The sequence below is a fragment of the Liolophura sinensis genome, chromosome 2 (genome assembly GCF_032854445.1).
Source record: "Liolophura sinensis isolate JHLJ2023 chromosome 2, CUHK_Ljap_v2, whole genome shotgun sequence".
Classification (NCBI taxonomy): domain Eukaryota; kingdom Metazoa; phylum Mollusca; class Polyplacophora; order Chitonida; family Chitonidae; genus Liolophura; species Liolophura sinensis.
Genome location: NC_088296.1, coordinates 11,855,919 through 11,872,359, shown reverse-complemented (window position 1 = coordinate 11,872,359; position 16,441 = coordinate 11,855,919). Strand labels below are relative to the sequence as shown.

Below are 16,441 nucleotides of genomic sequence, written 5' to 3'. Positions count from 1 at the left end.
TCCCCCGAGCTATGCCCGGTTTCCTCCCACCATAATGCTGGCCGCGCCGTATAAGTGAAATATTCCTGAGTACGGCGTAAAACGCCAATCAAATAAATAGATAAATATAAGGACAATAGACTACTACTGACCCAACGAATATTTACTCACCATGTAAAATGACAACACAATGAATGTTTTCATTTGATATTGTGGAAGAAAGAAAACATAGGTAAACATAAACATAAGTATACCTATCTTTGTAACATTTATTCTGAATGGCAATAACATCATCAAAAGTCACTTCGCATGATTTGTGGTGGATTTTTTTGATCAACAGATTTATACTATTCATTATATGAATAATACCATTTGTGAATAAAAACACAAAAATTCTGTTTATTTACCATTTGTGAATAAAAACACAAAAATTCTGTTTATTTACCATTTGTGAATAAAAACACAAAAATTCTGTTTATTTGCCATTTACCAAATGGAGTCTTTACAAAAATGCAAGTGCTACGAAATAAACGCGCTGTGGTAAAAACAGTGAACATATTACATATTATTGGAATATTAAAGCCATTGAATGCGAAGAAAGCCCAGAAATGCGGTTTATCTGCTAGTTATCCAGTTGAATCTTTACACAATGTCAAGGGCTATGAAAAAACGCGCTGTAAGGAAAACAGAGTGAACATATTACAAATCATTTTAGTATTCAAGCAATTTACACAACAAAGAATGGAAAGTGGAGCACTTAAATACGTCATATACATTGTTCGGTAAAATGCATAAATTAAATGTTAGCACTACACATTAGACTATACATTAGAATTTGATATGTATACACAAGTCCTTTGACGAGACGTATATCAAACCAAAATGGTAATAATGCAGTACGAAACACAACGTGTATTAAGTTCTCCCAACATCACAAATGCTTCCTAAAACATTTTTTTTTTCAGCTGAACAGAAAACCACTTATTTCAGAAAAGTTGTATAATTTATACAAATAAATGCAAAATTCCACATAGCCAGCGGTCAGACGAGTAAGTTTTGTCGAAGTACCGAACCCCGTTGTTACGCTGACAACGACTGGCTGTTACGACGGCCCGAAGAGGAAATCTGTCTAGTCACGTGGGGCGGGCTCTTTGTTGAGTAGAGCTCTTAGTTGCCTTTCCTCTTCTTCTATTCGATTTCCCTGTTGCTTTTTTCGGGCAGCTAAAACAAGGGTAAGATTTCTTTGTTTAATTAACAGACCCCGGTAGCTCGACTAATACAATAAAGGCAAAGAAAATTTTTTGTTCCATTTATACTTTTTTATCATTTTTTTCAACAAAGTAAAACCCATTGTGTATTTGAAACAGGGGATTCTACGGTGGTCTTCTGTGACCGGTGACGTCACATCTCTTAACAAACACAGCTACATATACACGATCTGTAATGTCCACATTGAAGGTCACAAAAGACCGTCGCAGAATCAAAAAAAACAGAGTGAACATATTACAAATGATTTTAGTATTAAAGCAATTTACACAACAAAGAATGGAAAGTGGGGCACTTAAATACGTCATATACATTGTTCGGCTGAAGCAGCTTCAACGGTTGGAAACGTTCTACTAAAATTGGTATCATTTCCAGGAGGATTTTTAACGGTATTTAATCTGACGTATACTTCAGTTTAACGTTTTCGTGAGTGCTAAGTGAGTGCTTGGGGTTTAACGTCGTACTTAACATTTTTTCAGTCATATGACGACGAAGGAATCTTAAGAGTGCATATAATGTGCCTTGTTGCAGGACGGATTTCCACCGCTCTTTTATCTAGTGCCGCTTCACTGAAACGCCGTACCGAAGGCAAGTAAGCTGCCCCGCCCGAGCCATTAAACTGATACGGGTTAACCAGTCGTTGCACTATCACCTTCATGCTGAACGCCAAGCGAGGAAGTTACAACTTCCTCTTTTATGGTCTTAGGTGTGACTAGATTGACCCTGGATCTATCGCTCCCGAAGTGTACGCTCTACCAACTGTGCTATCGGGGCATGTAGGCTAGTCAGGAAGTTTCTCAGCTACTTGGCGAGGTGATGCCTGTGTGTGTGTGTGTGTGTGTGTGTGTGTGTGTGTGTGTGTGTGTGTCTGTGTGTGTGTCTGTGTGTGTGTGTGTGTGTGTGTGTGTGTGTGTGTGTGTGTGTGTGTGTGTGTGTGTTTGTGTGTGTGTGTGTGTGTGTGTCTGTGTGTGGGTATTTGTTTTTTTTTAAATCTTGTTGGTTCCCTCCACCCATAAAAGTCAGACAAGTGAATTATTCTTATGCACTGAGTAAAAGAACAGTCAAATAAATAAATATTTTAGCCACAACCTTGATTTTGTTAATTCACAAAACATTTTATTCGTCCACAAACTCACCTTCTTCCGTTTCGTACAAATACTTGATTATATCTTCCACCGATATACCATTCCTCAATGCAAGGTCAAGGTCAGAGAGCAGCCTGTAGACGACCTTCTCTAAAACTTTGTCAAATAAGGTAAATGTCAAGGTTAATAAGAGAACAAAAGTGGCGTGTTATCTATAACACTTGGTGACTAGAAAGGATATTCAGTTATCAATACTTTTTTTCAGAACCTTTGTCTAAGAGATCTATTTTTTCTCTATCCCTATTTTAAAATATCACAAAAAGGCGTAATAAAAATGTAAGTTTAAGTTATTGGTTAGTACATGTAAGCATAAAAAGCCGTGCAAGCAATTATTGTATTAGTACGCTGTCTTTGGTTTTAGGCAGAAGAAACTAAAAGGTTGGCCTTAGAGGACAAGAATTGGAATATAAGTACAGACGAGAGGACCCTTGCCCAATTTAGTTCTGTGTAGGAAGACTTTGAACATCCAATTGCAAAATTAGCATTGTGGTTATAGAGTTGACCTATAATGTTGGCTGCATTAACTTTAATTCAACTGGGGGAGGGCCTCTGTGGCCGAGGGGGGTAGTACGCCAATGTGATCGCTGTGAGTTCAAGTCCAGCTCATGCTGGCTTCCTCTCCGGCCGTACGCGGGAAGGTCTTGCAGTAACCTGCGAATGATCGTGGGTTTTCAGCGGGCTCTGCCCGATTTCCTCCCAATATGCTGGCCGCCGTCGTATAGATGAAATATTCTTGAGTACAGCGTAAAACACCAGTCAATTAACTCAACTGGCTCCAATATCACTTCAACACTTTAGTTAGAAAACCCTGTTTTACTTAACTGTTTTGAATCTGGACTTTCACACCTGGTAGCAAGATAACGCGCCCGGTTAAATATTACAGATGCTTGAAATTCGATTTAAATTTCATTAACCTTATAATAAAAACATACTACAACCAGCAGTTCATTTCAAACGCGGAGAACTCAGTACCCGTTTGGTGCTGTCACTCGTGCCGTGCCGTTGTCACCACGTATTCTATAAACTTTGATAAAAAATTACATATTGGGGTTGGTTTTTCGTATTCTGAAGCACAGAGATCTAATTCATTACAACAGACTTGCAATGGACAAGGGTTCTCGGATGCTATATAAAATTTACACTCTGATCTGTCTTCGGAGAATTCCTCAAAATGACCATTTTTCGTGTCCATAAAAGGTTTGATGTTCGTTCTCTTCGCAGGAATCCCTGTAAATAACGATACATGGTAGCAAATCTGGGCCTTTCATAAACACTAGAATGGAATAAATAATCCATGTATTCTCTTTACATTTTTCACGATTATCCTGGGGTTCATTTTGAAGCGGGTGATAATTTTAATAAAGACTTTCCATTATGAACACAGTCGAAGACTTATTGCATCATTTCATTATTTAAATCGTACATTGTGTTCCGGTGAATGTATGATGAAACCTATCCCTTGATCAATGAGGTAAAGGGTTCAAATCTAGCTTTCGCAAAGTAATGCGAAGTAAGATGGTTCTTTCAACCCTAAAATCATTAACTTTTTATTACGTCTTGGATGGAAAATACTAATGAAATATTTAACGACAAGCAATGAGCTAAGCGTACCGTCTTGAGGCAGGCGAAAGGACTGACTTGGATCTTGAGGGTAAAACTTATCATGTACGGTTCTTTTGTCATCTGCCTGGTTCTCTGGATCCCCCAAAGGTGCCTCGTAAAAGTGCCCCAAATCTACAGCTTAATGTATTAGTGATGTGTTATTATTTGACTGTGTTGCACAGCATACTGAAAACAGTATTGAATTAGTGAAGACTTCAACCTCACTATCGTTGTATAGCTTAATACATACGACCGTAAACTAGTACTGAATGCTAGTCATTGCAATTAATCACAGCAACTTAGGAAACTTCAGTATTTAACGGCAAACACTCGCAGAATCATCAATCATTAGATCAAGCCCGAGATACAAGCCTGTTTTGATAAATCAGTTGATTTCATTATGATTTAGATGGTTTACCAATGCTATAGGCTTGCTTTCTCACACAAGTGGAGAGTGAATTCATACACCTACGCACAAGCTAATTTAGCTAACAAGGATTATCTCTGAATGCATAACACGTGGAATTAAGTTAATAAGTAAACATATTACAAGCTGTAGTTCATGCTTGTTAGTAAAACTTGCAGAGCTACGAATGTTAATTAGGCCGGTAGGCTTTAATGTTAGTGCCTCACGTTCCAAACAATGTGATTCCGGCAGGTTGTGTACTTTACGTCCATGCATTAGCCAATCCACGCAATACTGAATTAAAGCAATACGCAGTTTTCGAGTTACGGCATTACGACAACAGAATGACGTCCTGGTGAAAAATGACGTCGCCACTTTACGGCACAGTAGGGCTACTTGCCTATCTTTTAACATGACAGAGATGGTGTTTAGATCAAAGTATCGGCAGAACATCATCTTTGGTGCAATATTGAAAATGCAAATCCACCTAAAAACACAATTCAGAAGATCAGTCTGATCCTTTTCATTCAGTTCTCTATATTCTAATACATTGTACCACCCCATGTTAAAATAGCCAGATTGGCCCTACCGTGCCGTAAAGCGACGACGTCATATCACAAAGGGACGTTACTCTGTTGTCGTAGCGTCATATCTCGAAACCTGCGTATTAAAATATCATTCATAATTAATTTCCATACAGTGAATGATATGTGATCATAGATATTGTTTGACTTACTTTCTTTCTTGTGTACCTTTCCTTCATCGTGCATATTTTCCATAGCAGTTTTCAGACTCTGTGAGAAAGAAACAAAATATCTAAATTCATGGAACAGGCGAACTGAGCTACAGATAGTCTCATTCGACGAACACTGGTTACGTGTCACCATTTACCAACTATCACCCTGTCGTCGCTGCTCTGGTTTAACTCCCTCTGCTGTAGCCGTATTTCATCGGTTACGTGTCGCCATTTACCAGCTATCACTGTCGTCACTGCTCTGGTTTTACTCTCTGTGATGTAGCCGCATTTCACCGGTTACGTGTCACCATTTACCAACTATCACACTGCCGTCGCTGCTCTGGTTTTACTCTCTGTGCTGTAGCCGCATTTCACCGGTTACGTGTCACCATTTACCAACTATCACACTGCCGTCGCTGCTCTGGTTTTACTCTCTGTGCTGTAGCCGCATTTCACCGGTTACGTGTCACCATTTACCAACTATCACACTGCCGTCGCTGCTCTGGTTTTACTCTCTGTGCTGTAGCCGCATTTCACCGGTTACGTGTCACCATTTACCAACTATCACACTGCCGTCGCTGCTCTGGTTTTACTCTCTGTGCTATAGCCATGTTTCACCAGTTACGTGTCACCATTTACCAGCTTTCACACTGCCGTCGCTACTCTGGTTTAACTCTCTGTGCTGTAGCCATGTTTCACCAGTTACGTGTCACCATTTACCAGCTTTCACACTGCCGTCGCTACCCTGGTTTTACTCTCTGTGCAGTAGCCATGTTTCACCAGTTACGTGTCACCATTTACCAGCTTTCACACTGCCGTCGCTACCCTGGTTTTACTCTATGTGCTGTGGCCGTATTTCACCGGTTACGTGTCGCCATTTACCAGCTATCACTGTCGTCGCTGCTCTGGTTTAACTCTCTGTGATGTAGCCGCATTTCACCGGTTACGTGTCACCATTTACCAACTATTACACTGTCGTCGCTACTCTGGTTTAACTCTCTGTGATGTAGCCGCATTTCACCGGTTACGTGTCACCATTTACCAACTATCACACTGCCGTCGCTGCTCTGGTTTTACTCTCTGTGCTGTAGCCATGTTTCACCAGTTACGTGTCACCATTTACCAGCTTTCACACTGCCGTCGCTAGTCTGGTTTTACTCTATGTGCTGTAAATCTTTCATAATACAGAAAGCTTTACACTATGACTCAACGCTAGTATATGTATCTCAGCAAATTTTTCTTGAGAAAATGGTCGGCATCATATATATAATGATTTTTGGATATTTTGCAGTATTCAGTATTCAGTTTCCTGACAGCTATTACCATTTTGGTCAATGGATATAGAGAGTATGGTTTTTAGAAAGTATTCCTGGAGAAATTACTACATAAATAGTAACGCGACTTTTTCGTGCTTTAATATTCAATCACCTTCAGAAGCAGAAGGTCTGCTTGAGACAGAGTATTCTCCCCTTTTTCCGTGTCAATTTTTTCCGAGTGAGGCGCAGGTGTCGTTGCTTCCGGGGTGGGCGTGGACGCCTTTGTACTTTTGTCTTTGTCAATATCGTCTAACTGTGGGGAAAAAAGATGGGAAAACTTGAAGAGAAAAGATGAAACATTTTGGTTGATTTGGTTGATTTGTCTTCTCGAATAAGTCCACTGGAATTGTTTGGTTTAATACTTTGAGTAAACACTGTCTATAGTCTAGACCTTATGGCCTTATAAGGGAAATAATTATTAGTTTAACCATACATGACAATTAGGCTTTGTCAAATTATTTAGTGGATAGATAGTTCACTGAATTAGCAAAAATTAGTAATTTCAGTTTAGACAAAACAAAATGGAAGAAATGTTGAACTATTAGCTGTAGTGTCATTTTAGCAATAGATATAGGCAAATACAGTATGTTTGAAAACAGATGTTGAAGACAAATATACTCAATAATAAACCAGATATCGTGTTAATAGAAAGGAGCTGCTGTAGCGTAATATATTGGAGAAAGCAAAACACCAAAAAGCAAATGCGGAATTACGGATTTATATCTATATAGGCCGGGAGTTTAAAGGATTTTATTCATTATTAGCTACCCCTCAATATGTTGGTAAATTGAGTGTTGAAGAAAGTACGGTAATATCATATATGGGTAGAAAGCTAAACAAAAAGCGAAGTTTTGAAAGCATGATAACAAATGTGGCAAAAGGTACATGGAGAAAAGTTAAAAAGAAGAAGAACTAAAGTCATCAAAACAATCTGTGCTTATGGTGAGATACGCTGTGTACTCCAAAGCATTATGTGCCTTTATGACAGGTGTCAAGTTTACAGGTGGGAGGAACAAGGCACAGTCCTACAGGTACATGACAAATCCTCTGACGTAAAGATGCAACCCAACCAACAGGTTTATTTATTTACTATTTTTAATTGACGTTTTACACTGTTCTCAGGAATATTTCACTTATGCGACGGCGGCCTGTATTACGATAGGATGAAACCAAGCACCACGATGAAGAAACCCACGACCATGCGCAGGTTGCGAACTAAATGAAGTTGGGTTTAAACACATACGACCTCCGGCCGTATGCGGGAAGGTCTTCCATCGACCTGAGGATGGAAGTGGCCTTAAAACGGTCGTCCGCATATGTTAGTATATGAAAGTGATATTAATAGAATGATAAGTATATATGTTATCTAAATGAACGTGCTGTTAATCCTGATTATCATAGTTGGTCAAAAGTTTGTCATAACCACTCACCAATTTCTGGAGCTGCGCAAGCTGAAATTTTCAAATGGATGTTTAAAATATAACGTATAATTTCAAAAATTTAATTTTTGAGTCAGTAAAATTTGTTGCACGCGTTTATACATGTTCTTCAGTCTTACATTTACGAGGAAATGTGCTTGCAGTTTGGATTCAGTACGGAAAGTGTTTCCCGGGTTTCTCTCCCTTGTAGGTAAAGCTAAAGGCTATCAAATCTCCAGCAAGAGACAGTCTCAATAAGCAGTGCTGAACATACGTGGATATCTTGCGAGATTAACGGGAATTTGCGAGTAGAGGTAATAAATTATGGGAAGGTTTGTCAATTTTATCTGGATAAAAGTCCACACGATTGTATGGCACTGCTCGTCCTTTATCAACTCATATCGGAAGATAAAGCATACGTTTTCTTATATGTGTTTATGAAATACTCTTTGCACTTTTATGTAGGAATGTGTTAGTAGTGAAGTGTGAAAATACATAATAATGAACGGATGCTACTCTCGTTCATCCAAATCCAGTCTACAGTAAAATGAAGGCATTCCCCAAATCTGTTATCCCAGTAGGGGCAAAATACTATCGCTCCCCATGATTTCCGTGGGAGGGGAATACCTCGTACTACTTTCACCCAGTCAGAGAATATTCTGTTACCTTTTGATAAAGACACTCTCCGTAAGATTCAACTTTAATTTGGAAAAATAATGTGCTGTAGGCCTACCGGTAACTCTACAATGTTCTTTAACTACACTATTTTCTGACCATTTCCAGAATGGCAACCTTTCCCGCCTAATGAGAGTTCGGGTCCAAGCTGGGTACACTGTTGTTCATTCCCGCGTTCGTGGTACGTACCGGTTTGTGGGTAAACCGGTTCGTATTCATTACAAGAACAGTGTTCAATTCAGCTTAGGCGTGAACCGCTACTGCACGAGAAAAGGTACGGTATTCCATTCTGCTAAAAAGAAATCAAACTTATATTTTAACGATTTTTTTAAAGCATAAAGTCTCCAATGCAATTAACGTGACGTGTATATTTTAATCTCTACGACTTTCAAGATTTATTACTGGAAATTTTGCAGAATTAAAAGCTTGATATAGGTGACACATACCTTTGTTTTAAGATCACTGATCTAAATGAACGGAAATAAAGCAAAAAAAAAGAAAATAAGAAATATGCAAAATATAAGCACATCACAACATAAAGGAAGTCCCCGTTGATATAAAGATTCTGAAAATCCCCATTTTCGTGTCAAAGCCTCGAGTTGCAAACACTTAAAGGGATACGGTATCGATTGTGATTGGCTGGTGTAAGGGATATACATGTCCAGGGGTATGTAGCCCAAGCTAAATATTGGGTATGGCACATTTATTCAAGTGGGACTAAAACCATAGAGTTTAACCGATGAATCTCTCTCCCCACTGTCAGCCAATCAGGACCGATTAATAGACACACGTATGGATTGTTAAAGGGACAAAGCTTTCAGAATATTTATGAATAAGGACACGAGTAACACGATCCTGACTTTCAGTAAAGTTGTTTTTCATAAAACTAGAATCTTTAATGCAAACAACGAAGAGAGTAGTTTCACAAACAAAGAATGCATGGAACATATTCGGCTTTCCATGCCAATATTTGCTAGCATCCTCGAGCAGCACAATAGCAAACCTTGCATGGCATTAAGGATCATGACATTTTAAGTGCCGAAATCTAAGCTTAAAGATAACGGTAAAATGACATACCTTGTCTGCCGTCCTCTTACTTCTGACATCTGAAACAAATGAAGCAAAATAAACATTACCGATACCAGTATTGATTTTGTTCGCTGATAGCATAAAATACGTTTTAACAAATTCCTGTTAGCCTGAGAAATTCCCTCGCCTTGAGGAATTCCATCGTTCGTCGTTGGGATCCCTATGTATTGAAGTGATATGTATATGCTGTAATATAAGAGAACTAAAGTCTTACCAGCTGTACTCATTTATAGTAATGTAATTTGATATGATTGCTTTGTCACGCCATACTCAAGAATTTTTCACTTATACGACGGTGGTAAGTTTTATGTGTAGACGACGTATATTAGGCCTATATATCCACAACATATTTATGCATAAATCAAGTGCATAAATACAACAAAGTTTTAACTGCGCAAACAGCCACAGACCTTTGTCGACTGCTTATTGTCATCCACGCCTCACAGATGGTGAGACCAGAAAAATCCCAAAATTTCACGTCAATCGCTGGAATTGAACCCGCATCCTGTATCGTGTAGATGAATTTGCGAATCAATGATGATGGCCTTATCGAGGTTCCATATTTCACCACTCCTTAACCTTTTGCTATCAGTAATAAATCAAATACTCGGATAATCTAATCTAACATCCGGTGATAATGATCTTGTAAAGTATATACCGCAGTGTTACGCAAGGACGTGGTGCTATTCACACTTTGTTTGTATATCACTTGACACATGACTTACTTCCCTTTTCCGCTGGTACGTAGGACCAGGGTATTTAGTATAGCCCCACCATACTTTTGTCTAAGGTTGTAAATTATATGAAATCAAGGAAATATCAAAATGTCTCTATGGCTTTATGACTTTGATGAACAGGAATTTACCCTATACGGGACATTCCAACAATTCGCATAGCTTGTAATCAACGATGCCCTCGCTTTAATAAAATATGTACATAAAATGTAGACATTTATGGGGGTGGAGGTAGCAGGATTTGAACTCGCGCCCTATATATACATGTATCGTTTGTAAAGCTTGTTTTAAACATGTGAACCTTATAAATGTGTCTATCGTTTTTAGCTTCATTTGCACTTGCGCCCTATACTTGCATCTATCCCTTTTTTAGTTTTATTTGTTTGAATAGAGACCTGGATACACCTTCAAGTGGCTCGCCAAACATTAGGTGCACATTCAGTGTTAGCACGAGTATCCGGGAGTGTTTGATCACGGATTTAATGTTTGTCTTTCATTTCCTTGTTTGGGTTTAAATGCGTTAAGCTCATTATTACGAGCCTGCATGACATAACCTTGGAAATAATTTAATGCTTCTGAGCTCAGCACTCTAAACGTGGGTGAAAAAACTGTGGAAGAGTTCATCAGTTACTTGCCAAATGTCAATGGTTTACTCCTGCGAATCTACTTTCCTCCATCAATAAAGCTGCACAGCGTCGTTTGATAAATAACTTTTGAGTGTGCCAACAAATCAAAGAAATTTCACAAAAATAAAAAAATAAAAAGTTCACTAGGGTGGTTGCGAGTACGAATCCAAAGAGTGACGACTAAACCGACTCGGAGTTATGCCATTAAGGGTTTGGTGTACATGTACCAAGTAAAGTAGAACAGTTTTCCTCCAGAATCTGCACGGCTGGTTTTTCTCCACTCATAAACGCGTCATTCGTCACATGCATGATGAATTCATTACTACGGCGTGTATAAATTTGTCACTTAAAAAATGAATACATTATACAAGTCAATACTGCAAACTGCGAACTGGTAAAACATGTTTATAAAGTTCTGCGCTGATGCATCTTCATTTACGTCTCTCTGAACTAAAAAGTGGAGTACGGGAGAGGCAAAGTATATCGAGTGGAACTAAATTTTTTTTTATAAAATGCTCTTACTTATAGTAACCTTGAGCATGTAATATAGCATAGTAGCGGTACAGTTACATTTGATGTAAACTTTGTCATTCGTGCGTTTAGTTTTAGCGAAGCGTTTCACATATGTACATTTCTCTACGTGTATGTTTAGTTTTAACGAGGCGTATCACCTATGTACATTTCTCTACGTGTATGTTTAGTTTTAGCGAGGCGTATCACCTATGTACATTTCTCTGCGTGAATATGTTTTTTTCTGTGTGAAAACACACATTTCTCTGTAGTTAGGTAAGCATGTTAGGAAAGATGTCACGTTTTAATACGTCAATTGTCCAGTTTTCACTGAACATTGTACCTGATATATCTGCTTAAGCCTAAGCTCTGCACGGTTTCCTCCCACCATAATGCTGGTCGCCGTCGTGAAAGTTAAATATTCTTGAGTACGGCGTAAAACAACAATGAAAAAAAAATCAAATTGTCCGTTATCTTGCAGTAAAAGCGGACCAAATATATATTCATGTACTATATATGGCGTCCATATCTCGACGCGCTTTGAATTGTGAGATTAGAAGTTGGGGTAAACGTAAGTTAGGAATTAAACCAAACTGATGTCTTTTCCGCATATATGTGAGAATTCTGTAAATGGACGGCAGGTGTGTGTTCACGGCTCCCTGGAACGGAAAGACCGTGGAGTTTGGTTTTTGATTTGTTTTACTCTCATTGTAACAGTGAAAGGCATCACATCAACAGAGCGTTTATTGTAATATCATTAAGATGTACATCATAGAATGAAAAACCCGAGCAGCGACGACAGTGTGTGATAGCTTTCAAATGGTAACACGTAACCGGTGAAATATGGTCTCGTTTCAATTTACCTCAGTTAGGGTTTTATTCTAACTGTTCATGTAAATGCATAAATTGTAGCAAATTAGACGCCCCCTTGCACCAAGGTTTAAGCAGAATTAGGTAAGAAAATATTTATTGCAAGTTATTAGACGTCACTGGTCTAGAATTACTCAACATGCTGTGTGCCATCACATTTAACATATATACATTGTAATATATACTACCGTTCACCGGGCTGTCACTAAAAATGTGCCGGATCATTACCGGATAATAAAGAACCCCCGCAGCGCTATACACTGTAACAAATTTCACTGTTATTTTACAGTAAAAAGTGCTGGTAAATTTTGTGACCAGTTGTTTTCACAATAGATTTACAAAATGTGCTGTTTAATAGTTACACACAAAATAATAGTATATTTCCACGTCTACCATTGTAAATAATCAGTTAACTCCATTGCAAATGAACTAAATCTACATATCTACCCAGAAAACCAGTGTACATTTACTGCAAACTGCACTGTAAATGGTCAAACCGCTATAGTTCTACAGACAATGCCGTAAATACACATCGACTAGAGTAAAATTACATAGGTACGACATGATTTAATGTAACAATATACAGTGCTTCAGGCTGTAAATTTGCATTCATTTCTTACAGTGTACATATGTTTAACATTTTTACTTTATCTAACTAAAGTGTAGTTAAACTGCTCTGAACACTTCAGCACAACCGTTGACTTCCGGTATACCCGGAACTCTAGAATACAATAAACCTTGCATTTTATTTGTACAAAACTATATGGAACGCAATCGTTTGTCTTTCGTCATATATATTTTCAACGGAAGTGAAAAATCCCCTGTCTGTCACAGTCAGTTAAAGCTGCCATTTATCCCACTTTAAATCCCAAAATGCTGTGCGGATGTAGGCGGTGACGTCGTCCACTATACAAAGTTATTAACGTACAGAGTAAATATTTTCCGAGGGTGACTATACACATACAAGAAAGACGGCAAATCTTTCTTCATCTATACATTCATTGGTATACATTCTTGAGTATTTGGATAGGTCTGCACTGTGTGTCCCACTCACACCCCCACAAGGACTATATTTAGGGTCATGCAGGTGCTCGAAGCCTCTCCCCCACCAACTCCTCTCCCCACACACAAAGTATACATGCTTACCTGGCACGGTTTCATTTGAATGAGCACGTATACTATACAGCAGATATTGGGTTACCCTTTGAGCTTTGTGTACAGGGTGTGAAGATGGGTATATCCCGGTCCTACACAATGGGATTGTTTACAATAAAGAGGAGCATGTATGGACGAGTATTGGTTCCTATTCGTGGGTTCCCGTGTATGGGTTCCCATGTATGGGTTCCCGTCATACATATATGTATTATATTATAGTTGACTTATACAGGGACGAATTTCAATTATATTTGTACAGATACATTTAACTGCTGTTAAACGCTTAACCAAACCACTGACCATTATAAACATACTCACAATACATCTGACGTAGAGATATGCACATCATATTGGTTGAAGTTATCGTCAGTGGATCAGCTGGTTAGCGCGCTAGTGCAGCGTAACGACCCTTGGGCCTCTCACCAATGCGGTCACTGTGAGTTCAAGTCAAGCTCATTCTGGCTTCCATTCCGGCCGCAAGTGAGAAGGTCTTCCAGCAACATGCGGATGGCCGCGGGTTTCCCCCGGGCTCTGACCGTTTTTCTTCCACCACAATGCTGGCCACTGTCGTTTAAATGAAATATTCTTGAGTATGGCGTAAAACACCAATCAAATAAATAAACCCATAAAATAAATATATGTAATGGACAGGCCAATATTTTCTACATAGACCTATAAGGTGTATAAGGTGTTTTTCGTTCTAGCTTAACCACACATATGGTGTTTTTAGGGTGTCTTTTGTGGAAAGAAACAATTCTTGCATGCACAAGGAAGAGATGGTGTTTTAAACTTTCGACACAAGTTCGGGTCTTGCTGCATTGGGCGATCAAGCTCTAACCTTATCCGCCCTCAGTGTATAGCATAATATCTACTTAGCCTATATTATTTTTTTTTTAATCTATATAAGGTCTCAAAATATCTCACTGACAAGTAAGGCACTCACCATACGCTATTATACTGAATATGACAGAAGGTCGTGTTGTGATAACAGAATACATTCTAGCATCACTTAGACAACAGTCTTTCTGTTTACAGACTTAATTTTTTGAGTGCACTTGATACAGGATGATAAGTGTTGTGTGATACATCCCACTTCGGATGATACAGGCATATTATCATTCTTCTCTTTACGGAATACGTGTATCAAGGTGTACGTGTGTACATTTGAGACACACGTACAAATATATAGGCCTACACGTTTTACAGCTTATCTGGACATATGTGTATATCTGTAAATGTGAATAACTATAAGGTCTATAACAGTACTGCTGTTTTCACACGCCATTTAAACCGTTTGTATACATATATAATGTGACAGAGCACTTGTATAAATGTGTGTATATGCCTAGTACAGGTCAAGTCACGGTCGACTATGAGAACACTATTCAAACAACATAAAAAAACCAGGCCGTATATATATTTAATGTGACACTTTACATACAATTCATGAACATTATACTACACCGTTACTATATGTCTCGAATACATAAGTCACGCGATATATTGTATATACATGTATAGAAACGTTGACACGTATAGTTTATATGGAACACATAATAAAGGTATACACATACCTGTTTTGGCTTCGATTTTTTCCTCAGATATTGACGCCGAGTGACACAAACTATAAGTCAGAGCAATCAAAAAGAAAGCACACATCAGATTTTTGGCCATCTTGAATGTTTTCGTAAATCACCACAACGGTAACCAGTTTGTGTACTCCAGAAAGACCCCACTAACACGTGTTATTTCACCGCACGTGGTAAGTCCGGTGTGTATATAGGCAGCGCGATGGTAATCAACACACAACCTGTGACCTCTGCCACCTCAACCGAACTCCTTAAGCTAGAGGTGTCCCTCTGACAGGAGGCAAAATGTCCTGGGCCTATATTTCTCAAGCTTCACACGACTATTTTCTCTGTCGCCGTCAACTGAAATCGCAGTGCCCCTTTTTAAACTAACTCAGGCGTGCCATCAATATTGAGTTTTTGTTGGGCAAATAAAAGGCGAGTCGTAGTTCCGGTCAATGCGCACGTGCATTAAAGAGACGTATGTAGATACATGCGCGTTATCGTCTCTTCTGAAACGCTTCGGTGGCAGAGGTATTTCTCGCAACTGTCCACAAACTAACTTGTTGGAGCGCTGCAATCAAATATAGGCTTATACAAATCTACGGCGCAGTTTCTTTCCTTCAGTTTGTACTGTTCTTTTCCCGATCTAACGCAATTCACTAGTAACAAATCCGTATTTCCGGTATGACAGATTTAGCCCTGACTCCTATCCCTGAGTTAAATGCACTTTTTTTTTTCTCGTGGATTATCTTGTTGTTTCACCTGAGGTTTCGTCAGTGTATTTCGCAGCCAATCAAAACGTCATCTGTACAGATGCTGCGACAATAATTTGACAGTGAGAGTCTGTTTCCTGTCCTTGTAACAAGCGGAGTCAAGTTTGGACAGGGCGTTTTTCGCCTTAGCCCCCCCCACTCCTTAAAAAAAATTACCATGTCCTCTTGACGCTGTCTAGTACGTCCTTGTTTGGAGATTGCATTTAAAACGTCAACCTCTGCCGCCGTCAATAGGCTATGCTTGGAACACTAGGTCAAGCTGGGTTAATAACTTACAGTAAAAAAAACACGACTGTGGAGAATGAGATTGAATAGGACATCTTGAAGGTGTAATTAATTTATTTATTTGATTCGTGGTTTACGCCGTACTGCAGAATATTTCACTTATACGACGTACGGCGGCCAGCATTTGGTGGGAGGAAAATAGGTAAAGCCTGGGCGAAGCCTACGGCCATCCGCAGGCTGCTGACATGCCTTCAGAATTACGACAGGACAGGGAGCCAGCATGAACTGATTTGAATTTACAGCGACCGCATTGGTGAGAGGCTCCCGGATCATTGCGCCGCGCTT

General features: G+C 39.0%; 1 protein-coding gene across 2 annotated transcripts; it reads right to left on the bottom strand.

Moving 5' to 3' along the window:
• Nucleotides 1-410: 410 nt before the first annotated feature.
• LOC135462799 (uncharacterized) lies at nt 411-15,981 on the bottom strand. 2 transcript variants are annotated; one of them, XM_064740065.1, is made up of 10 exons: nt 15,102-15,981; nt 9,621-9,649; nt 8,990-9,010; nt 7,881-7,901; nt 6,563-6,703; nt 5,135-5,192; nt 4,002-4,130; nt 3,531-3,617; nt 2,382-2,486; nt 411-1,200 (listed from the first exon to the last, which is right to left on the bottom strand). In XM_064740065.1, exons 1-10 carry the CDS (start codon nt 15,199-15,201, stop codon nt 1,109-1,111), a joined length of 783 nt encoding a protein of 260 aa, XP_064596135.1. In that variant the 5' UTR covers nt 15,202-15,981; the 3' UTR covers nt 411-1,108. The 2 variants fall into 2 exon arrangements, with proteins under 2 accessions (XP_064596135.1, XP_064596137.1); XM_064740067.1 differs by lacking the exons at nt 3,531-3,617; nt 4,002-4,130 and having other exon boundaries at nt 15,102-15,974.
• Nucleotides 15,982-16,441: the final 460 nt, after the last annotated feature.